General features: G+C 45.5%; 1 protein-coding gene across 7 annotated transcripts in view; it reads left to right on the plus strand.

Moving 5' to 3' along the window:
- The first annotated feature begins 1017 nt into the window (after positions 1-1017).
- adcy3a (adenylate cyclase 3a) overlaps positions 1018-25457 on the plus strand; it is a 61195-nt gene continuing 36755 nt past the window's right edge. The window contains exons 1-5 of one of the 7 annotated variants that reach the window (XM_082551864.1): positions 1018-1209; positions 1395-1479; positions 3428-4507; positions 15274-15423; positions 24228-24358. In XM_082551864.1, coding sequence (XP_082407990.1) covers positions 3833-4507; positions 15274-15423; positions 24228-24358 — 956 coding nt within the window. In that variant the 5' untranslated portion in view covers positions 1018-1209; positions 1395-1479; positions 3428-3832. The other 6 variants (XM_082551865.1, XM_082551861.1, XM_082551863.1 and 3 more) reach the window with 6 other exon arrangements.

The raw sequence follows: 25457 nt of genomic DNA on the forward strand, positions 1-25457 counted from the left end.
AGGTCCAGAGTGTTTCAGGCCCTCGTGAATGATGTCCCTTGGTACTTCTTTAAATACTTTGTCTACCTGGATGATTTTTGTCTTCAGACCTGATGTTGTCTTCTATCTCCTCTGTATAGACCTTCCCTAAATTTACTCCCTGCATTGTGGTGAGCCTGCCTGTTCTGAGAGAGAGTTGGATTGTTTGTGTTTGCCTGTTTCCCCCTTCGAATCCCCTTTCCTTTCTCCAATAGATCTTTCTGAGTTAACTTTAGTAATTACATTCTCCAAAGAAGCCCTCTCATTAATTAATGCTTCAACCATAAATATTATTAGCCCATCTTTATGAATCAGCTACGTATCAGGCCTACAAGATGGCAGCAGTTAAACTGTTACTTAAAAAGCATCATTTGACCAGCTGTCCTAGCTAGTTACAGGCCAATCTCCAACCTTCTTTTTATCTGAGAAACTCTTGAAAGAGAACAGCTAACTGATCATCTGTAAAAAATGGTTTATTTGAAGAGTTTCACTCAGTTTTTATTGTGCTTGGCTTACTCTGAATGTTAAATTAACCTGGCGTCCAGGTTATCAAGGAATCTTGGAGTAGTTTTGATCAGGATCCTTCAGTGCACACGAAATATATGCTGCTTTCTTCCTTTCTGTCTCAGAGATTATTGATCTTTGGCTCTGTCTTCCTCAGCTCACCCCCAACTGGTCAGGTTAGATGGCCCCGCCCCTCCCTGAGCCTGGTGTTGCTTCTTACTGTTTCTTCCTGTTAAAAGAGTTTTTCCTTCCCAGTGTCCCCAAAGTGTTTGCTCAAAGGGGGTCTTGTTTGATTGTTGAGGTTTTCTCTGTATTGTTGTGGGAACTCTTGGAGAATACATCAAAAAGCACCTTGAGGTGAATGCTTTTGTGATTTGGCATCATCTAAATAAAACTGAATTGAATCAAGCCAGTTACATCACTTTTGTCATTCCTAACATTTACACTCCAGGTCATGTACTTGGGGAGGGACTCGGTGTCTCACCTAAACAAATGTGGTCAGGGGAACGGTGGACTGAGATTGGCAGACAACCTGCTCTATCAGCTGAGCGGCAGGTGCATTTCTGTTCAACACTTAGGTTTCACTGATATCTTCATATTGCCTTACATTTTGAATGAACTATGAACTGTCATGCATTGATTTAGTGGATAGAAAAAAAATTGAGGAGCCGAGAAAAAGGCTTCCAGGTAAGACAAAGCTCTGAGTGTAACAAGATCATTTATTTTACTGTATAGCAAGTTCTATTATTATTATCGTTAATATTTTACACAAACGGTGCTTGTTTTTAGGGTTGCTGTGTGGCCTGTAGAGCATTATTCACATAGCTTTCAATCATACTTCTGCTCTTTCCTGCGTCAACGTTCGCGAGCAGTGATTTTATTTTGTAAGCCACCAGAAGCCTCGTTGGTTGCGCTCGTGATGAAGCTGTTCCGTGTCTTCTGCGGAAAACATCCGAGGTAAAATAATAATAATAATGAAATAAATAATAAAAATAACATTAATAATAATTCATGTTAAGAACAGTGGGGGAGGGGGCGGAGCCACCGGCCGCGGCTACTTTCTGTGACTCGTTAGATTCAGTGATTGTTTCCATCTTCACGTGAATCCGGTCTCGTGCGGGGCTCCGGTAGCTGATATCTGTGTGAGGGGAATAACGTTAGCACCCACAGGAGACGGATGCTTTCACGGTAAGCGGTGCATCAGCTCCACGGAGAGCTTGCAGTGAAGCAGGTGAACACGAAGCACACGCGAAGAGCCGAAGTGGAAATCACGTCCAGATAAGTTTCCGTTCGAAAGACACAGATGCTAACGCAGCCACAGAGAAAGGTTTGTTGGACAGCTACCGTGTGCCACCCGAGAACCCCTTTTGTCACTGCGAGTACCGTGGACGTGGAAATGTCCTCAGGCAACACAAGCCCACTGGCTTTTGTTTGTTTTTAGTGTGGTTTTACGACATGTGTACCTGTGGGAGCGCAACATGTAACAAGGTAGGCCCACAGCGGAGAGCCTCGCTCTAGCGTGGAGAGACCCTAACGCCAAAATGTGGCCGTTTCACAGCGCCTGCCTTTAACAGAGGTGCGAGCCCAGGGAACAATCATCCATCTGTCGCTGTGCATCGGTTAGTTTGTTACAAAGGGATTTATTGAGACGTGTAAACACGCAGTCCAGAGAGCAAACAGAGCTTCGTAGATTTTGTATGACTGCCTTTATTCGTCAGCACAGGTGAGCTGTCATCAACAAGCTTTTAAAATGTGTTCGCAGTCTTCAGAAATAGTTCTCCGGGCTCCTAGAAGGACATCCCAAAGTTCCTCTTCGTACTCACACACTGCTTCATGATATTAAAGTCTGAGTTTGGAGGATCGTCTCTGACGCACAGTTTTATGTTGTGCATTTGTAATGTGTTCGGGATCGTTGCCATGCCGAAAAAATAAAGGCACTGTCCAAAAGCCTTTTGGTACTGTGTGCTGGATCAAACTCTGACACTACTTTTCTACATTCGTATCCATTGTGCGGAGATCCTGACTGAGCAGCAGCCCCAAACACCCAACCTGCACCGTCACACGGCTGCGGACGTCTGCCTCCGTGGATAAACTTTTGGCTTTGACTTTCACATGCTGTTCATTTGCTGTGTAACCACTTCTTCTTCTTTTGTTTCCCCTGCATGTTTTAGGGCACACAGCTCATTATTTTGCAGTTAATAGTGCTTTAGTAATCACTTTTGTGGGTCACACTCAGACCTATAGCCTTTAGTGACGCGGTCACCCGTGAGCTGAACTGGTATCCATCTTTGCCTTTGTTCATAGATTCAACTAAAATATTGTTTACATATTTTGCTACACCAGATATGTAAACGCATCTGGTGCAGCAAAGTGCATGGATTAAGTTTGCAGGTTAAAATAGTTGGCTGTTCATCCCTTAAGCTAAGTGCCTCGTAGTTCAGTGTTAAGATAAGCAGATTAGCAAACAAAAAGCCGTACTTTGAAAAAGTTTAGGGACAAGGACTGGAAAGTGAGTGAATTTGAGAAGGCCTGGAACTGCTGTACAAGACATTTGAGAAGCGCCGTGGACTATACTTAAAAGCCTAACTGAAATGAATTCTATCAGTTCAGCAGAGAAGAAAAGTGGTCAAATATCCACCCAGAAGGTTGTTCATGGCTGTCGAAAGCATGTAGGTGCAACTTGCTAAGGGACATTTAACCAAATATTAGCGGCGTGTATGTGTATAATGACTGCGTGAGAGAAAATCCAAAATAAGTTCAAATGTTCCCCCTGCGATTCTTGTCATTTAAAGCCATTAAAGATGTCTGCTGTGTAATGATTCCACCCGGGAAAAAGAGCAGCTAAAAAAGTTAGCGTGACACTTCTACCTGTTGCTCTCTGGTGACTTTGTGTTTCTTTATTCAGGTCATGTGAGATTTATGGAAAGCGGAGGAATGAAGGCAGTGACACAAAGAGAATCAGCGGAGTAAATGTTAATACGTCCAACTTTGATATGTGGCCTACGGAGACGACCGGGCTCAGGTGAAACGGTCCCATTTGCAAAGCTGAAAAACCAGAGGTGGACATCACGATGATGAAGAGTAGGCGTGCTCAGATTGGACCTATGAGAGAAGGCTAAGCACGTCAAGTGACCTCACTGGATGGAGTGACTGTGGATGCAGAGAGGACGTCTCTCCAGTGTCCTGACAGTCTGCTGTCCACACGTGTGGGCTTCCCTCACAGGATGTGAACCTGAGACTTCGGTCGGTGTTTGATTTATGCTTCCATTGTTTTTGAAAGAAGACTGGGAGCTGCAGCTGAATGTAAACCATGCCTCGGAACCGAGCCTTTTCTGAGCCCGAGTATTCTGCTGAGTATTCAGCAGACTGCTCTGTGACGTTGCCCTCTGACCCCGGGCAGGCAGTGGGGCGAACACACGAGGTCACGGTGCGGACCTCGGGATGCTGCCTCTGTCTGCCGCGTTTCATGCGCCTGACCTTTGCGCCCGAGTCCTTGGAGAATCTTTACCAGACCTACTTTAGACGGCAGAGACACGAAACGCTGCTGGTGCTCGTTGTGTTTGCCGCGCTGTTCGACAGCTACATCATCCTCATGTGTGCTGTGGTCTACACCGCTGATAAGCTGGCTTCTGTTTTAGTGGCATCAGTGGGACTGGCAGCAGATATCATTCTCTATCTGCTGTGCCGCTTTGGGCTGCTGCCAGACCGCATCTCCCGGCGGGTGTTGCCCTATGCCCTGTGGGTGCTCATAGCCGCTCAGATATTCTGCTACCTGGGGTTGAATTATGCTCGCTTCCACCAGGCCAGCGACACTGTAGGCTGGCAGGCTTTCTTCAGTTTTTCGGTTTTTCTGACTCTGCCTTTGAGACTGACTCCCATTGTGCTCATCACCACTGTGTCCTGTGGGGTCCACACCCTGGTTCTGGGTGTCACCATTGCCCAGCAGCAGCAGGATGACATACACGGCGCAGCACTCGGCAGACAGGTGAGAGTTGAGTTGTCTGTTTGTTAACGCATTGAATTTCCTGTGTCTAATGGCATGTAGCCAGATGTAAGGCAGTAAAGCTCCCCAAAGCCAAATATCTCCGTTTCACAGGGATACTAACTAATACTGGATAGGTCTGGTAACTGTACGCAGATTACACAGTTGACAGAACAACCCGCAGAGTCCTCTTTGTTGGTTTCCTTTTTAAATAACGTTTATTTTCATATATTGTGTTTTAAGAGAAGCAGTAGTTGACTACATGACAAGTTATTATTAACATTAGTGCCACGGGTCTGCCCTGAAAGTATGGACGAGTGTCCAGATGAAACCAGAGTCATGAAACTGCATTAGGAACAGGAAAAGTTTCACCTTTATGGTAAAATTATTATTTCAACTTGTCAGTATCTAAATCTGCCATTCACATATAACAGCCACTGTAATCAATACTTTTTATATCTATCAATATAAAGTATCAGGGAGAAAGTAAATTATTCCACTTCATATGCTTCTTTTAAAAGGGCCACTTTGTCCAGCTGTTTGTCTTTTTCTCAGCAGTTATTAACACTTTGAGAAGATATTTGTCCTAAACGTGCAAACCAGTTAGTGTATTACCTAAATATACACTATCAGAACTACAGTCAATCTCAAAACCTAGTGTGACTTTCATTTGTGCCACTACGTCTGACCAATAACGTTTGTGATAGTTGCATCTGTTGTATTATTAGATCCAAATCTGTCGTTTAATGGAAAAGCTAATAAAATTCTTCCATGAAAATTTTCTCCACTGGCAGAACTGGAGGTGCTGTTTTTGTTTTAAACACATATTTGTATAAAACTCACCTATTAGTGTTATATTTGCCTCTTATGTCCCATTTGACTTTGTCTTTAATGAGGACAAAAGGGTTTTTTCCCCTAGTGCTTTTTTTTTAGCAGAGCAGAGAATTTGCAACGCGACATTTCTAAACATACTATTTTCATTATTTCTATAGAAAACCGAAATAATTTCTGCTTGCACACGATACAAGAATTATTTCAGGAACAAAAAATGGCCGGTGGCTGTTTGCATGGTTTCTCTCCAGCTTCCTTCCACAGCCCAAAGACATGCAGTTAGTGCGTTACAGTGTGTCTCTCAGTGTTAGCTTTGCATCAGCCTGGTGACCTGTCCAGGGTGTATCCTGCCTCTAGGCTCAATCCCCCCACAACCATGCAAAGGATAAGCAGAAGATGGCTGTGAACCAAAAAAGTTATCACCCTGCTGAAAACGCCACCTTTTTATTGAGCTACAGCTGAAACCAATGCTGTGCAGTGATGTGCTTTAACTTTTCAACGCTCAAAGCTTGTAAAATCGAACTAAAGCTGAGGCTTACCTTCCAGTTTACACACTTTATAAAAACTTCAGCAAGCAGGGTTTGTGTGGGTGCTTGAAATCCTTTCTTGGATTTTAATATTGTCTTTTCAGGGTTTCAAAAGTGCTTGAATTTTGGATGTGGTGCTTAAAACTGTATTTCATTCACAACATATGAGTATTTGATTGCATAGTTTGCTGATCAGATGGAGAAAGAAAATGAGTCAAAAAGGCTAAAAGAAACATTTCTCCACTGGGGCGTGCTTTGCACCTCTGCGTCAGTCAGTCTGTTTTAATGAGTGTTGGCTGGAAAACGACAAATACGAATTATGGATAAGACGAGGACCAAATCCATGCGTAGCCACATGCAAAGTCTGCAAAAAGGATTTTCACAGTGGGGGAGTCTGCGTTCTCGAGTCACATGAAAGGTACGTGCACATTACACAGTAATGCTAATTTGTTTATTTTCGCTAGTTAGCAAATTCACAGGATAAATTGTGAGTGTGATGCAGTAAAGCAGTACTAGTGATAATTTATGGAATATGCGTTAACCTAGCTAACATTACTTAGCAGTAACAGTGACTGTAATTAGTTCCCTCAACTGAAAGCTTTAAACATTAGCCCAATATAACCAGGGCTTTCTGAATAAAGGCTATATAGCAGCAAAGTTGTCACCACCCAAATAGAAGAACACTGTCTATATTTGTATGTCTTACAATTTGCAGCTTTTTAAAGTGTTAACTTGGTTCCTTTGGGAACACTTTGAGGGGTTAAATAGAGCTGAGAATCCCAATGCAGTCTGTGATCATTTAGGACTTCAGCAATAACAAAGACAGAAACAAAGTTAAGCATATCACTGATAGTTGTATTGGGATTTATTATTTTTTTTAAATAACCCGTCTGCTATTTTTCTTTTTTGCTGAGTCGGAAGGAAGATTGTGCTTCATCTGAAGTCCAACAGGCTTCAAAGACCTGCAACAGAAAATGAAAAGAGTCTGGAGGATTTGCAGAAACGGCTAACTGACAAACTCAAGGAACTCTAAGGCTACGTTCACACTGCAGGTGAAAGCGCATCAAATCCGATCTGGGTCACTTTCATATGTGGTCCTGAATCTGATACATATCTGATGTTTTAGAAAGCGACTGCTGTTTGATGGTCAGGTCGCATTGAATCCGTCTTTTACGTCACTGACACAAGACAGACGCCAATTATCAGCGCCGGAGAAGACGACGTGAACGCTTCCTGGCCATCCCGTGTAGATGTCAGTGAAACTGTTGGGACGACAACGTTGGAGAAACGTGAACATTTTATTTGTCCTGTATAATCTGCAGATTCTGACAGAAACTATCCTTTGAAGCAGCGCTCCTCTAAAACAGCAGTAAGGATCATTACCAGGGTATATTAGACTTAACAGTCTAAATAATATACAGTAATGGACTTCTATACATTTTACATCAGATTAAAACTTTGGTGTAAGATTCAGATAATTATTTATTAAAAGCTAGACATTTTAAATGAGAGTAAGAAAGAAAAGTATGTCTTTGTGCCCCCTTTTCCCTGTTCATGCCCTATCGGCCCCCCTGGCTAAACTTTGCTAGATCCGCCCCTGCACAGTTACAGCCGTCAGCTGCATAGAAAGGATCCTGGTGTAGAAAGTAATATTAAATAAATTCTAACAACAGCTTATCAAGGTTAAACGTGCTGCTGTTGTTCAGCCGCTGGTTTCCTCTTTCTGGTGCAAAGTGAGACAAAAACAAACGAGAGAGACGGACTCGCGACAGAAAAGACGATCAGCTGATCATTGATCAGTTTCATGATTGAAGTAGCAGCAAGAAGAGGCAGTCGCTCCATATATCGGTTGTTAAGCTTAAGGCTGGAATGCTTTACTAACATTCAGAGATGAACTTACACTTGCTTTACTTCTCTCTGCGATAACTTCTTAAGAGATGAAATGCTGGTTTGGTAGCGAGGCTCCAAATGCTCAACCAGAGCGCCGACAGGTCTTGCACGCCACAGCCGCTCTCACATGATGCGTACTGCTCCGACGTGCTAAGGTTATGAGCTGAGTTGCGCCATGTTGCAGGTGACCTAAATCCAGTAATTTAGGTCAGTATCGGACCGATACGTAATATCGGCTCGGTCCATCCCTATTATATACTGTAACGTTCGGAAGAACCAGACGTTTGGATCTCAGTTTGTCCGTTTATTCGGTAACACAGGCAAACGGGCCGTTAACTCCGGGAGAGTGCCCTCGTACAACACCTCACTTCAGCCCCGCACAGTCACACAACAACAAGGACCCCCCCTCCCCTTCCTGCACACATTAACTCCCTTTTTCCTGCAGCACAACCAAACATGTATCTTAAAGAAGTAACAACAGTGTGCAGAGATAACCAACATGTCACTGTAAAATAACATTTAACCATCGTTACACTGCCCCCCCAGCAATAAGTTCCTCATCCCCGAGGGAACAACACAGTCTCTGAGGCGGGGTGGTAGCCTACGTTCCCTCCTTGACCTCCTGAGCCCCTGGGGTGTACACGGAGCTTCGGGGCTTTGAGGTGAAGAGTCCGAGGGAGGGGAACGCAGCTCCGGCCGGGGGTCCCTCTGTGCAGGGTCATGGGAGCTCTGTACATGTCCCTCAGGGAAGGAGGGGAGGGACTGCCCTCTCCATAGGGGGCCATCCGGTCACTTTCCTCCCTCCAGGAGGCAACTGCACTCTGTAAACAACTTCCCCCACTCGCTCCAGGACCCCACCCAGCTGCAATCCAGTTTAGGACACCGTGCTCTTTGTGCTGTAGACCCACACCAGCTCCCCAGCACGGAAGTGCCTCCCCTTAGTGGTGATGTCATAATTCCTCTTTTGGCGCAGGCTTGCCTTCGCCAGCTGCTCCCGGGCGTAGGAATGTGCAGAATCCAGCCGGTCCTGCAGCTTCCTTGCGTAGTCCCGGCCTGGTGGTGCCTCTGGCGCGTCCGGGGGCTTCCCAAAAGCCAACTCTGCAGGAGTTCTCAGCTCTCTCCCTAACATGAGCAGGGCAGGCGTACATTGGGTGGAGTCTTGCACTGCCGACCTGTAGGCCATGAGGATAAGGGGAAGATGGTAGTCCCAGTCCCGTTGGTGTTCTGAGGTAAGGATGGCTAGCTGCTGGGCCAGCGTCCTGTTAAACCTTTCCACCAGTCCATCGCTTTGGGGGTGAAGTGGGGTGGTGCGAGTCTTCTTAATCCCAAGGCGTTCACACATGGCAGCAAATACCTTGGACTCAAAGTTACGCCCCTGGTCACTGTGGAGGGTCTCTGCTGTTCCAAAGCGGCTGAACATCCCCTCCACTAATACATCAGCGACAGTACCTGCCATAGACTCTCTTGCTGCTGTGGAGTCAGCCCCTCACAGTTCTTTGACCAGATGCTCCTCACTGCTGAGAGCCTCTCCTCCTCCCCCGCTTGCTGTTCTGCTGGCGGGTCTGCAGGGGTCTCGGAGGTGGAGGTGGACGCCACGGCAGATGCTGGGCAGACCGGAGAGGAATAAGCTGCACCTTCTTCCCATCAGGGAGTACGAGGAAGCCTTTGCCTAAGTCCAGTACACCACCAATGGCTCGCAAAAAATCCAGCCCAAGGATGCAGGCGTCCTGCACGTCAGCCACCCAGGCAGCATAAGTTACGCCGAGGTCCCCCACCTTAAACTGGAACACTCCCCTCCCTCTAATTGGGGCCAGATCACCGGTCACAGTCTTAAGTCGCACATTAGTTGGTTGCACAGCAGCTCCGGCTGGGACAACATCGGGTCGGACCAGCGTTGCCTTGGACCCCGTGTCCAGAAGGGCCGTACAGGACACCCCCGCAATCATCACTGGAACATGGCAAAAGTCGCCGTTTCCCTCAATCTATGGGCAGGCGAGTGCGGACGAACCTGCCTCTCCTCCGTCTCCTTCTTAATCTTGCCTGGCAACATCCTCGCGTCTCGTGACGGTCAGCGTCGCCAGCAACAGGGTGTCGGGCGTTTTCGGTGTTTTTTTTGTTTTTGTTTTTTTTCTCTCTTCACTTCTGACACCAGTGTAACGTTTGCAAGAACCAGACGTTTGGATCTCAGTTTGTCCGTTTATTCGGTAACACAGGCAAACGGGCCGTTAACTCCGGGAGAGTGCCCTCGTACAACACCTCACTTCAGCCCCGCACAGTCACACAACAAGGACCCCCCCTCCCCTTCGTGCATACATTAACTCCCTTTTTCCTGCAGCACGACCAAACATGTATCTTAAAGAAATAACAACAGTGTGCAGAGATAACCAACATGTCACTATAAAATAACATTTAACCAACCGTTACAATACTATATGCAATTCAATTCAATTTTATTTATATAGCACAACACAGTCGCCTCAAAGCATACAATGCAACCTTTTGCCTTTGCAGTATGATGAACTTCTAGGATTATTTGTGTTAATTGCTTATGGTCTTACTGAGGAAACGTGAAATGAAATATGCGTTTTTCTTGTTGTTGTTGCACTATATATAAATATATACACAGTTAGGTCCATATATATTTGGACACTGGCCAAAGGTTTTTTTTCTACCTATTTACTAAACCAGATTTCAATTATGGTTACTGTATATAATGGACATGGACATAATCTGTAGATGCTCAGCTTTCATTTGAGAGTATCCACATTCAAACTGGATGAAGGTTTTAGGAGTTTCAGCTCCTTGTGCCGCCCTCTTTTTAAAGGGACCAAAAGTAATTGGACAACTGATGTGGTGTGGGCAGTTCCTTCGTTCTGTCATTATCAAGCAGATAAAAGACCTGGAGTTGATTTGAGGAGTCGTGCTTGCATTTGGAAGATTTTGCTGTGAACAGACATCATGTGGTCAATGGAGCTCTCTGTGCAGGTGAAACAAGCCATCCTTAAACTGCGGAAAGAGAAAAAACTCACACTGTTAGGAACGGCAAAATGTACAGTTTGGTGCATCCTGAGAAAGAAAGCAAGCACTGGTGAACTCAGCAACTCAAAAAGACCTAGACGTCCACGACAACAGTGGTGGATGATCGCAGAATCATTTCCATGGTGAAAAGAAACCCTTCACAACAGCCAACCAAGTAACTAACAGTTTCCAGGAGGTAGTCATATGGATATACAAGTCTACCACAAAGAGAAGACTGCATGAAAGTAAATGCAGATGTTTTTCTGCAAGGTGCAAGACACTCATAAGTCTGAAGATTAGAAAGTATATATTGAAGTTTGCTTAAAAACAAACAAACATTAACATTACATTTTTGGAGAGATGAAATCAATATCCACCTCTACCGGAATCATTGCAAGACAAATATGAAGAAGGTGTTGAACAGGTCATGATCCAAAGCCAACACATCATCTGTAAAACACAACAGAGGCAGTGTGATGGCTTGGGCCTGCATGGCTGCCAGTGGCACTTAGTGTTTATTGATGATGCGACACAGGACAGAAGCAGCCTAATGAAGTCTGAGGTGTTTGAAAGACAAACTGTCTGCTCGAATCCAGCTAAAGCCAGTCAAATTGATTGGGCAGTGTTTCATAATACAGATGGACAATGACCCAAATCATACCCACAAACAAACAGCAACTGAAAGCCGCTGCACTAAAGGCCTGGCAGAGCATTAAAAAGAAGAAAACCCAGCATCTGGTCATGTCCATGACTTCAAGCTGTCATTGCAAGCAAAAGGTTTTCAGCCAAGTACTAGAAATGAACATTTTATTTTCATCTGTTTAATTTGTTAATTACTTTTGAGACCCTGAAATGAAGGGATTGTGTTAAAAAATGCTTTAGTTCCTCACATTTAATGCAGTGTTTTTGACCCAACCCACTGAATTAAAGCTGGAGGTCTGCACTCCAACTGCATCTGAGTCGTTTCATTTAAAATTTATTGTGGTAATGTATAGAACCAAAACTAGAAAAAAAAAGTTGTCTATCCAAATATTTAAATAAATAAATACATTGACTTGCCCTATCTATTTTTTTAGGGGTGCAACGATACTCGTATCGATATTGAACCGTTCGATATAGTGTTTTCGGTTCGGTACGCATATGTATTGAACAATACAAATTTTTTTTATTTATTTTATCAACTTTCCTTCTGACGATGCTGTCTGTGTTGAGCGCTCAGTGGATCTGCGCTCGACTACTCCGCCTAGGTTGCACTGTCGAGTGCAGATCAACTGAGCGCAGCGCAAGCTAGCAAGACAGAAGCTAAGCTCGTTGCAACATGGCAAATTGAACCTCCCCCACCCTCATTCAGATCTGGCGTTTGGAACTATTTTGGTCTTCATGTGACGGATGACCCTGAAGGTAAGCGCGTCATGGACTAAAGTAAAACAGTATGTCGGATGTGCCACGCAATGCTCAATTTGTGTGAACTAGCGCAGTTAGCTCGTTAACGTGTTGACGCCGTCCAGCCCCATGCACGGGGCGATCCGCGGTAGCTCGTTAACGGAGATTTGCCGTGTTGTGGCGTTAACGTCATTTCAGATTAACGCTGACAGCACTAGTGGGAACACAACGAATATGACTGCACATTTATGCCGACATCATCCTAGTGCAAAGACAAAAACAACAAGCATGCTACTAACTTTAGCCGAGTCATTTAGACAGCTGTTAGCACAGGATTCTCCTTGTGGGGACCTGATATGTTTAATATGCTGCTGAGAATATAGCCCAGAAGAAGCGGATAGTATAGCTTTTATTTTGGAAAGAGACATTTCTCTGTAATAAACTCTCTTTTCCAAAGATGAGTGATTCCTCAATCAGATTTTTTTTTTTTTTTATTACTTTGTTTCAGCACCATTAAATTCAAAAACTGTACTTTTGGGTTAAAATATAATTTATAATTTTAATAAATGATAAATTAAAAAGGCATGAACATTTTTTGTATCGAAAAAATATCGAACCGTGACACCAAAGTATCGAACCGAACCGTGAATTTTGTGTATCGTTGCACCCCTGCTATTTTTGTAGTATTTTGAGTTGTTAGTGCACATTTTATTTTTAAAAAAGAATGCCCTATGCCTTTATTTTCCCCATTTTTTTCTTTATTTATTTTATTTGAAGTTATTTGTCAAGTGACATATAGCATAATACTTTTTTTTTCTTTTTTTTTTTTGTACGATTTCAAAAAAGTGAAATCATTTTGAGTTTGTATGTATTTGTATAAATATGTAATTTATCAAAGTGGTAATGTGCTGGAAAAGCTTTAAAATGGACCTTGAAAGTGCTGAATTTTACTCTGGAAAAAGGTGTATGAACCCTGAGCAAGGGTTTAAGCTGTCACTTGAGAAAGGATTATAGCAATAACCAAAAGAAATCATTTTAGAATTAAGAAAAATAATTTTTGGTGCTCAGAAAGTAGGAGAGGGATATTCAAAGTTTCCACAGTGTTTCCAAATGTCAAGAACTGGAGTATCATCAAGAAATTCAAAGAGAGCCATACAGTACAGAAAGAAGACTAGTGTGTCTAAGGAGCCCAGTACAAATGCCAAGATGCTTTGTGAATGAACTAGCCAATTGTAGGGAATTGTAGTCTGAAAGAAAAAAATCACTACCACCCTGCACAGGATTGTACTGTGAGTTTGCAGACCAAGAAAAACTGCGGAAGACGTTGAAGTACATTAACCCTGGAGAACCCATGGAGAACCCAAATTTGACCCCATGGTTTCCCTAGAAAACCCATGGGGTCGGCTCTGACCCCATAGGTTCTCCAGGGTTAAGGAAATTCCTGGAGAAGCACATCCTTTTGTCAGGATTTAATTGGACTTACTGTATGCAAACATCAAGGATGCATACACCTTGGTTCCTACATTATAGCCTCATATATGTACTTTCAGACTACACCCCTGTGAATGAACAACTGTTTTTCAACAGGTTTGATTCAGGCCCCACTCTGCCCTCTTGTCGCAGGCTGCCCAGGGACTGTGCACATCAGCTATGTGGAATGATCATGCACATGTTTAACCCTCTGGCGTCCAGGGTATAATTGGCCTTTTTTGACTACTTTTGATTTCACCTCTGCATTTCAAAAACTGTTTACCTTGCCTTGTTTGGTATCATTCTTTTCAGCACAACCTCACATCTCACTTTAGTTATTTTTTCATTTAGGAATACTGTATTAATGCAATTGATCTAAATTAAACATAACATCAGAGTAGAAAGAAGTTATATTTTTCACTGTAAAAACCACAAACTTTAACAAACATCTTTAACAAATTATTCTCATAACTTCAAATGCAAATTTTTTTTTTTTTATCATAACTGTGGTTTGATGTGACCTATCAACACAATTTAAAAACTGGTATCGTCAGATATGCGGCTGCAGAACCCACACGCAGGACTCTTTAAATAAAGCGTGCGTTTATTTACAGTGAGGTGAGGGACAAAGTGCACTATATTTTCTTCTGGTGACGGTGCCCCATGTCTCAGTTTCCTCTGTTCCCAAAACCCGTGCGTCAGCTCGATCCACCTGTTTCCGAGATCCTGCAGGAAACGCCACAAAAGCTGTTGTTAGAGGACTCCATGTAAGCCGACAATCACACACTTCTAAATCTACTGGGAAACTGACGGTTTCTCAGACGACGATCTTTTTCTTCTTCCAGAATGTGAAGAAGAAAAGTCTTCCATCACGTTTCTTCTTCACTTTCTTTTTTCCCTATGATAAAGCGCCCTTTATGCGAGGAAGCCTTTTGGACGGTTACAAGACAGCAGCAATACATATATACAAACAATAAATTCAAAACAAGAGAAAGACCTGCTGGACAGGACAGGTTGCAAAGTACGTGGAAGTAGTGCAAAGGACTTGGTCCAACCATAGAGAAAAGAGTACCATAGTAACGTTAGCTAGCTGATGTGTTAGTACTTTTGCTGAGCTCAGTGAATGTTTATGCAGTTAATCAATTAGTTGTGTAGTTTTGATGGGTGACTTTGGATTTGTGGGAGAAACATTAATATAAAAAAGAAACTGTCAGTGTGAAAAAACACTATCAAACAAAACCCCTCCTTAAATGTGCAGTTACACATTTGGAATAAAAACGTATTCATTCCCATTCATCCTATTCATTTTCTTCCACTTATCTGATTCAGCGTGGGGGGAGCCTATCCCTGCTCTGTGGTACACCTTACACAAAAGGGCTACACAGAGAGACGCACAACCATTCACACTCACATTTACATCTACACTACAGGCAATGTAGAATCACCGGTTAGCCTAATAACACTGACTGCATGTCTTTGGACTGAGAACATGCAAACTCGCAGTGTGTGGTGATTATAGTTACAGGATTTCCATTTGCTGTACTGTTTTAAATATATGTGAATTTTTAAAAAGTAAGTTGTGTCATTTATAAACTTGTAAGAGTGCACAGAAGTGAAATTATGAATGTACTCTCACTTCTTGTTTTCAAGCTTCTAGCCAACCTTGTGATTTATGTTTGTGCCATCACTGTGGGCATCATGTCGTACTACATGGCTGATCGGAAACATCGGAAGGCCTTTCTGGAGGCGAGACAGTCGCTGGAGGTCAAACTCAACCTGGAGGAGCAGAGTCAACAACAGGTCAGAGGACAGACACTGCACTGTGTGCACAGGCAACTCGTATCTTTGACGATTCATTTTATTGCTGATCAACTAAACCTGAATATTTAAGATAGTCAAAGTTTTGGCTTTTATATCCACGATGATCGGGCAACTGTTAGTGTGCAGAATTATACAACTAAATGCAAAACAGAGATTTTCCCATTTCACCTATTTTCATGTAAGTGAGAGTAATAAAGAAATCTAAATTTACAAATAAAAAATGTCTTCTGCCTTATCATGGTCGCGGTGGGCTGGAACCAAGAGGCCGTGTGCAGCCTGGTGAGGTCGCCAGTCTGATCAGGGCTAACATAGACAAACGACCATTGCTACTCACACTGATACTTATGGGCAATTTAGAATCACCAGTTAGCCACTAATTGCATGTGTTTAGAATGTAAATAATACATTTACGATAAACTCTAAATTCTATGCTCAAAATCAGTAAAAAAAAGAACTTATTTAAATGTTGCTGCTTTCACTTTCACCATCTGTTCCTTGTGAAGCGTTATGAACATTCCAGCATTCCTATATGTTTGAATTGCTCCCAAAATGTGTGTCTGAGCACTTTTTCAATGCATGCGGGGAACTGCTGTGGTGATTTGGGCAGATAAAATAAAAATGTGTATCTCGCTTTTTAGTACACCCTTCTGTTTCACTGTTGTCCCTGTTTGAATGTGTGCAGGAGCTGCCCAAGTCCACAGTGAAACACAAGCACAGAGAACAACACTACCAAATATAAGTTATTGTCTGGCTTTATGAAACCAACAGGGCTTCATAGATATGTTTCCTCTGTTAGCAGCACTCACTTTGGAAAATATGTACACATTATTTGTATGTTGGCGTGTTTGTCTGAGCTGTGACCATATCAGCAGTCAGCTCCCCTTCTGCTGTTGCATCTGTGGCCACTAGGCAGTCTAAATTACTATTACTATTATTTATGGAACAGATGGTGTGTGTGTGTGTGTGTGTGTGTGTGTGTGTGTGTGTGTGTGTGTGTGTGTGTGTGTGAGTGTGAGAGAGAGAGATTGTGAGAGAGAGCAAGTAAGAAAGAGATGTCAAGTGTGAATGTGCTATGAGAAGAAATTGAGAGGAAAAGTAACCCAGCAGTGGTGATAAATAAGCTGGTGAAAGATGAGAGCTGCTGACCAATCAAGAGACATCTGACTGGTGATGGTTGCCGAGGCAACCAGCCTCCTGAGTCAGTGTCAGCTGTAATCACAGAGCCAACCTATTCAGCTGTTTGATCCTTCTTGGCCTCTCTGTTGAATTTTGATAACGATATTGAAAGCTGCTGATGCCCAGCCCGCCTCTCGGTCTGTGTGTACTTCTGTGAAGGTGCGTTTGAAATGTGTAAAAACAATGTGTGTGTGTGTGTGTGTGTGTGTGTGTAATGTATGCTTTTGTTTTGTTTGAGAAAAACACTGGCAGGGTCAGTGATATTATGCAACAGGGAATGTAGGAACTGGACTACTGAGCTGGTGATGAGAAGATTCGCCTGGCTCTGCTAAACTCTGGATGTCTACCCTACTTCCTCTGACTGGGTATCCTTGCAGCTCAAGTGCGATTCGTGAACCACACCGACTAACTGGAGCTCTTCTGTATAACCCGTGCACCTCATAAAATTGACCAGGTTACTCTTTAGTGGGTAGGAAAAAGGATCTGTTCATTTTAAGGCTGTGCACAACCTGCAAAAACTTTTTGAATGATGATGCTCATGCACAAGTTTTGACCTTTACTATTTCACAAAGAGTGAATAAACACAATTTATACTTTTGAATGAGGATATTTTATCTATACAATATAGTAGGACCAAAGCCAAAGCTTAGTCAAATAGTAATAATCACTTAATCAGATCACCTAAATTTTACCCTAATCTAACTAATCTACTTCATGCTATTGATCTCTGAGATTAATCTTAAGGACAATGAGAGAGGAGGCACATCCAGGACTGAGATGCACTCCACTCCATGCTGTGCCCAATAATGTCCAAATGGGGAAGCAGAGACTCGCTACAAAGTTTGATGAGCTTTGAGATGGCAATCCAACATCCTACAGAAACAAGTAGAGAAAAAGCCAAAAATTATCATTCCAATTCATAAGTCCAGAGTGGTTAAGTCCAGAGTGGTTAATCCTCTGGTGCTTCTCGCTGATATTTCCAACTGTGAACTCCAAAGTCTGTTCTTCTGATGCTGTTTGCCACTTCTTTATGGAAAATTAGAAGAAGAATCCCAAACCTTTTCAGCAGCACTTTATATGCTTTTGGTGATATACATCGCCTCCTCTCGCTCTCCCTCTACACTGCTAATATTTTCCATGCCTCACACCTGTTTTATACGTGCACATGTGCACTCATGCACACGCTCAACCTGTCCATGCTGTTGGCACATCTAGTACGTTAATGTAACTTGCTCCACTGTTCTTCCTCTTTTCATCTCAACACACATAAAAATTAGTACAAAGTTCAAGTATTACAACCGTTTCTATTTGAAAGTTCACATATAGATGTACCCTGTTATAGCATTCTGTACAGCACTCTTACAAACTGGATGTTAACTCCTGTGTTTCACTTTTGGATTTCCTTGACACACTGCAGCCTCACTGCCTAACAGTTTGGAGCTAGTCAACCTGTAAACACAGCAAGAGGGTTAGGGCGTTGGGGTTAGGGTGCCTTTGTCATGCTTTAAGAGACATTTAGACCTTTACTCATCTCCCTTATGTATTGCTCACTGTAGTTTCTTGTGTTCTTTTCTAGGAATTATTTTTACATTCTTAACGTTGCTGCCATTTCCTAAAAGATTGAGAAAAGTGCAATAATGACCTAGTGAACAACTAGGGCCTTAGGTTCCTTGGTCAGATGAGAGCCTTCCAGCAATTTCTGGATCTGTGGCTTGAAGATGTGATTGGTTAAATTTAATTTTTTTTAAATTAATTTCTGATTCCTGCCTTTTATTTAATAATAATAATAATAATAATAATAATAATAATAATGGATTGCATTTATATAGCACTTTTCTAGGCACCCAAAGCGCTTTTTAAGCACACTTCTAGTATGTGTTACTATGACCCTGATGAAGGCAACAAGCCGAAACGCATTGGTCAGTCAATAAAGTTGTTCCTCTTCCCTTTAAGTGTTGCTGGAGTCTCTGCATTGCGATTTGTTTCATCCTGTCAACGCACCTTGGAAGCAGGTAAAGTTGTGCCAGAAAATCCTGCTGAGGATCTGTGGCTTGGCCTCATTCTCCATCCATCCATCCATTTTCATCCGCTTTGTCCGGGGCCGGGTCGCAGGGGCAGCAGCCTAAGCAAAGAGGCCCAGACCTCCCTCTCCCCAGCCACCTCCTCCAGCTTATCCGGGGGAATACCAAGGCGTTCCCAGGCCAGCCGAGAGATATAATCTCTCCAGCGTGTCCTGGGTCTGCCCTGGGGCCTCCTCCCGGTGGGACATGCCTGGAACACCTCACCCAGGAGGCGCCCAGGGGGCATCCTTGTCAGATGCCCGAACCACCTCAGCTGGCTCCTTTCGATGTGGAGCAGCAGCTGCTCTACTCTGAGCCCCTCCCGGATGGCCGAACTTTTCACCCTATCTCTAAGGGAGAGGCCAGCCACCCTTCGGAGGAAGCTCATTTCTGCCGCTTGTATCCGCGATCTCGTTCTTTCGGTCACTACCCACAGCTCGTGGCCATAGGTGAGGGTAGGGACGTAGATCGACCGGTAAATTGAGAGCTTCGCTTTTACACTCAGCTCCCTCTTCACCACGACGGACCGGTGCAGCGTCCCCATTACTGCAGCTGCAGCCCCAATCCGTCTGTCGATCTCCGGCTCCCTTCTCCCATCACTCGCGAACAAGACCCCGAGATACTTGAACTCCTCCACTTGGGGCAGGAACTCATCCCCGACCCGGAGTGGGCACTCCACCCTTTTCCGGCTGAGAACCATGGCCTCAGATTTGGAGGTGCTGATCCTCATTCCCGCTGCTTCACACTCGGCTGCGAACCGCTCCAGTGCGAGCTGGAGGCCCTTGCCCGATGAAGCCAACAGAACCACATCATCTGCAAAAATCAGAGATGAGATTCTGAGGCCACCAAAGCGAAAGCCCTCCGCCACTTGGCTGCGCCTAGAAATCCTGTCCATAAAAATTATGAACAGAACCGGAGACAAAGGGCAGCCCTGGCGGAGCCCATCACCCACCGGGAACGAGTCCGACTTATTGCCGGCAATGCGAACCAAGCTCTTGCAACGGTTGTATAGGGATCGAATGGCCCGTAGCAATGGGCCAGACACCCCATATTCCCGCAACACCTCCCACAGGACACCCCGAGGGACACGGTCGAATGCCTTCTCCAAGTCCACAAAACACATGTAGACTGGTTGGGCAAACTCCCATGCACCCTCAAGTATCCTGGAGAGGATAAAGAGCTGGTCCAGTGTTCCGCGACCAGGACGAAAACCGCATTGTTCCTCCTGTATCCGAGGTTCGACTAACGGACGAACTCTCCTTTCCAGCACCCTGGCATAGACTTTCCCAGGGAGGCTGAGGAGTGTGATCCCCCTGTAGTTGGAACACACCCTCCGGTCCCCTTTCTTGAAGATGGGGACCACCACCCCGGTCTGCCAGTCCACAGGTACTGCCCCTGATCTCCACGCAACATTGCAGAGGCGTGTCAACCAGGACAGCCCTACAACGTCCAGAGCCTTCAGGAACTCGGGGCGGACCTCATCAACACCAGGGGCTCTGCCACCAAGGAGTTGTTTAACTGCCTCAGTGACCTCGCCCCCGGAAATTGGCGGGTCATTCCCCTCATCCCCAGACTCTGCTTCCTCCTCGGAAGACGTGTCAGTGGGATTAAGGAGGTCCTCGAAGTATTCCTTCCACCGCCCGACAATTTTCTCAGTCGACGTCAGCAGCGCTCCGCCAGCACTATACACAGTGCAGGTAGAGCACCGCTTTCCCCTCCTGAGACGTCTGACGGTTTGCCAGAATCTCTTCGAGGCAGCCCGAAAGTCTTTTTCCATGGCCTCTCCGAACTCCTCCCACACCCGAGTTTTTGCTTCAGCCACTGCCCGAGCCGCATTCCGCTTGGCCTGTCGATACCTGTCGGCTGCCTCCGGAGTCCCACAGGCTAACCAAGCCCGATAGGACTCCTTCTTCAGCCTGGTGGCTCCCTTCACCTCTGGTGTCCACCATTTGGTTCGGGGATTACCACCACGGCAGGCACCAACCACCTTGCGGCCGCAGCTCAATGCAGCAGCTTCGGCAATGGAGACACTGAACATGGTCCATTCGGACTCAATGTCCCCAGTCTCCCTCGGAATGCTGTTGAAGCTCTGCCGGAGGTGTGCGTTGAAGATCTCGCGGACTGGGGCCTCTGCTAGACGTTCCCAGCACACCCTCACTACGCGTTTAGGTGCACCAGGTCTGTCCAGCGTTTTCCCCCGCCACCTGATCCAACTCACCACCAGGTGGTGATCAGTTGACAGCTCAGCCCCTCTCTTTACCCGAGTGTCCAGAACATATGGTCGCAGGTCTGCTGATACGATTACAAAATCGATCATCGACCTACGGCCTAGAGCATCCTGGTGCCACGTGCACTTATGGACACTCTTATGTTCGAACAGGGTGTTCGTTATGGCCAAACTGTGATTAGCACAGAAGTCCAATAACAGAGCACCGCTCGGGTTCAGATCAGGGAGGCCGTTCCTCCCAATCACGCCCCTCCAGGTCTCGCTGTCGTTACCCACGTGAGCATTGAAGTCTCCCAGCAGGACAACAGTCTCCAGGTGGAGCACCCTCCAGCACCCCCCCCCCCCCCCCCCCCCCCGGGACTCTAAGAAGGCTGGGTACTCTGAACTGCCACTCGGCGCATAAGCGCAGATGACAGTCAGGACCCGTTCCCCGACCCTAAGGCGCAGGGAACAAACCCTCTCGTCCACCGGGAAAAACCCCAACGTACCGGCAGCAAGCCGAGGGGATATTAGGATACCCACCCCAGCCCGCCGCCTCTCACCAGGGGCAACTCCAGACTGAGACAGAGTCCAGCCCCTCTCCAGGAGACTGGTTCCAGAGCCCAAGCCATGTGTAGAGGTGAGCCCGACTATATCTAGCCGGTACCTCTCAACCTCACGCACTAACTCAGGCTCCTTCCCCACCAGAGAGGTGACATTCCATGTCCCTATTGCCAGTCTTGGCAACCGGGGGTCAGTCCGCCAGGGCCTCCGCTCCTGGCCGCCACCCGGCACACAATGCACCCGACCCCTATGGCGCCTCCTGCGGGTGGTGGGCCTGCGGGAGGATGGGCCCATGTCTCCTCTTCGGGCTGTGCCCGGCCGGGCCCCATGGACTAAGGCCCGGCCACCAGACGCTCGCCCTCGGGCACCCTCCCCGGGCCTGGCTCCAGGGCGGGGCCCCGGTAACCCTATCCCGGGCAGGGTAAACTGTTCCCTCGATGTCCTTTTCATAAGGGTCTTATGAATCGCTCTTTGTCTGGTCCCTCACCCAGGGCCAATTTGCCATGGGAGACCCTACCAGGGGGCAAAAGCCCCCAGACAACATAGCCCCTGGGATCCCTGTGACACACAAACCCCTCCACCACGATAAGGTAGCGATTCATTCTCTTAAAACAAAATTTAATACGCTTAAATACCTTATCGTGGTCGAGAGGTTTGTGTGTCCCAGGGATCCAGGGGGCTATGTTGTCCGGTAGGGCCCCTTGGTAGGGTCTCCCATGGCAAATTGGTCCTGGTTGAGGGTGGATATCGTAGTATTGCCTCAGCTTGCTGCCTGTACGTTGGGGTTTCTCCCAGTGGATTAGAGGGTTTGTTCCATGCGCCTTCGGGTCTGCATTTGTGTGCCGAGTGGCGGTTCAGAGTACCCAGCCTTCTTGGAGTCTTTGGGCAGGGTGCTTAAGGGTGCACCGCATGGGAACTCAGTTGTCCTACTGAGAGACTTCAACACTCATGAGGGCAACGACAGTGAGACCTAGAGGGGTGTGATTGGGAAGAACTGCCTCCCGGATCTGAACCAGAGCGGTGTTTTGTTGTTGGACTTCTGTGCAAACCAAAGTTTGGCCATAATGAACACCATGTTCAAACATAAGAGTGTCCATAAATGCACGTGGCACCAGGAAGCAGACCTGCGGCCATATGTTCTGGATGCTCGGGTAAATGGACGGTTCTGAGCTGTCAACTGATCACCACCTGGTGGTGAGTTGGATCAGGTGGCGGGGAGGATGCTGAACAGACCTGGCACACCTAAATGCATAGTAAGGATATGCTGGGAATGCCTGGCAGAGGCCCCAGTCCGCACACCTCCGGAAGAGCTTCAACAGCTTTCTGAGGGAGACTGGGGACATTGAGTCTGAATGGACCATGTTCAGCATCTTCATTGCTGCACTGAGCTGCGGCCGCAAGGTGGTTGGTGCCTGTCGTGGTGGTAACCCCCGAATCAAATGGTGGATACCAGAGGTGAAGGGAGCCACCAGGCTGAGGAAGGAGTCCTATTGGGCTTAGTTAGCCTGTGGGACTTCAGAGGCAGCTGACAGATACTGATAGGCCTGAAGCAAAAACTTGGGTTTGGGAGGAGTTCATAGAGGCCATGGAAAAATTCTTTAGAACTGCCTCGAAGATATTCTGATACGTCTTACATGGAGGAAGCAGAGTCTGGGGACGAGGGTGATGACTCGCCTGTCTCCAGGGGCGAGGTCACTGAGGCAGTTAAACAACTCCTGGGGGGGATGAGATCTGCTCTGAGTTTCTGAAGGCTCTGGATGTTGTAGGGCTGTCTTGATTGACACGCCTCTACAATGATGCGTGGAGATCAGGGGTGGTACCACTGTATTGGCAGACTATGGTGGTGGTTCCCATCTTTATGAAGCGGGGCCGGAAGGTCTGTTCCAACTACAGGGGGATCACACTCCTCAGCCTCCCTGGGAAAGTCCAGGGTGCTGGAGAGGAGAGTCCTTTAGTCGAACCTCGGATACAGGAGGAACAATGAGTTTTTTGTCCTGGTCACTGGACCAGCTCTTTATCCTCTCAAGGATACTTGAGGGTTCATGGGAGTTTGCCCAACCAGTCTACATGTGTTTTGTGGACTTGGAGAAGGCATTCAACTGTGTCCTTCGGAGTGTCCCGTAGGAGGTGCTGTGGGGTGTCTGGCCCATTCAGTCCTTATTCGACCATTGCAAGAGCTTGGTCCGTATAGCCGGCAATAAGTCAGACTTGTTCCTGATGGGTGATGGTCTCCGCCAGGGCTGCCTTTTGTCAACAATTCTGTTCATGATTTTTATTGACAGAATTTATAGACGTAGCCAAGTGGCGGAAGGCTTTCACTTGGATGGTCTCGGAATTTCATCTCTGCTTTTCGCGTTATGATGTGGTTCTGTTGGCTTCATCGGGTGGTGGCCTCCAGCTTGCCTTGGAACGGTTTGCAGCCGAGTGTGAAGCGATGGGAATGAAAGTTAGCACCTTCAAATCTGAGGCCATGGTCCTCAGCCAGAAAAGGGTGCAGTGCTCATTCCGGGTCAGGGATAAGTTCCTGCCCCAAGTGGAGGAGTTCAAGTATTTCGCGGCCTTGCTCACAAGTAACAGGAGAAAGGGAGCGGGAGATGGTGCTAATTGGTGCACCATCTCTCTAATGCTAATGCTCCAATGTGCATGGCAAAGTGTCCTTGTATTCAAGCCAAATAGAAAAGCAATAGGATAACCAGTGTCTTCTCTGTGAGGGACCTGATTATTACCAGTGTTGTTTTCTAATATGCTCTGTCTGCTTTTGCTTTTGTCCTCCACAGGAGCGTCTGCTCCTCTCCATTCTTCCAAAGCACATAGCTGATGAAATGCTTCAGGACATGAAGAAGGGGCCTAGTCAGAAAGAAATGCAACAGTTCAACACCATGTACATGTACAGGCATGAAAATGTCAGGTAATTTGGTACCTCTATAAACTTAAACCATCAAGGGTTCTGCATGTCTGTGAAGTATGAGTCTTGTGATTTTTGTCAAGGTTTGGGGATTTGGGTTTTATTTCCTTTGGTAATTCTAAATCCTTGTTAATATTTGGCTCAGGATTGCTGTATTCACTCAGTTGCCCACCACAACTGTATACTCTACAACAGGGGTCCCCAATCCCAGTCCTCGAGGGCCGGTGTCCCTGCAGGTTTTAGATGTGTCCTTGATCCAACACAGCTGATTTAAATGGATAAATTACCTTCTCAACATGTTCTCCAGAGGCCTGGTAATGAACTCATCGTGTGATTCAGGTGTGTTGACCCAGGATGAGATCTAAAACCTGCAGGGACACCGGCCCTCGAGGACTGGGACTGGGGACCCCTGCTCTACAATTTCCACCAGTGTTTTTGGACTTTGTGTTACTTTTGATTTGCATTTGAGCTATCAGAGTGTTTTACAAACTGTCTTTTGTCCTGCTCTGGTTTTTGGCATTGTTCCCAGCTTCACTGTTTGTGACCACTGCATGTTTGAAGTTAAAGGTTTGGATTTTGTATATTTATTTTTCGTGTGAGTTGCATTTGGGTGCTTTCTCTCAGTTACAATTCTAAATTGGCTTTAAATGTAGCTTGTACTCTAAAGTGCTTTGAATAGTAAGACTAGAGTGAAGCTATAAAATATATTGATCAACATTAATGATGCCTTCACAGATGTGCACAGTACTCTTATCATGTGAACAATGCTGTTCAAAAATGAGTGTACATATTTCTTAAAAGAAAAGTTTTGCCTTTTCATGTTTGACATATTGTCTGTAAAAGAACAAACAAACAAACAAAACAGTATAAATATAAATCATTGCATTCTTTATTTACAAATTGCTTTTTGGAACATGGCTTGTATATATTTTAATATTAATGGATAAGAATATTGTGAAAAAGAGGCCACTAACTTAAAAATGAAAGCCGATGGTCCTATTAGATTTGCTTATACTAAGCTTCTTCTTGAATTTTTGAAAATGTGCATGAAGAATTTTTTAATGTAGCTGTTAAAGAATGATGTCAGTAATGTGTATTTTTT

This window comes from Aulonocara stuartgranti, assembly GCF_965226115.1.
Source record: "Aulonocara stuartgranti genome assembly, chromosome: 11".
Taxonomy (NCBI): Eukaryota; Metazoa; Chordata; class Actinopteri; order Cichliformes; family Cichlidae; genus Aulonocara; species Aulonocara stuartgranti.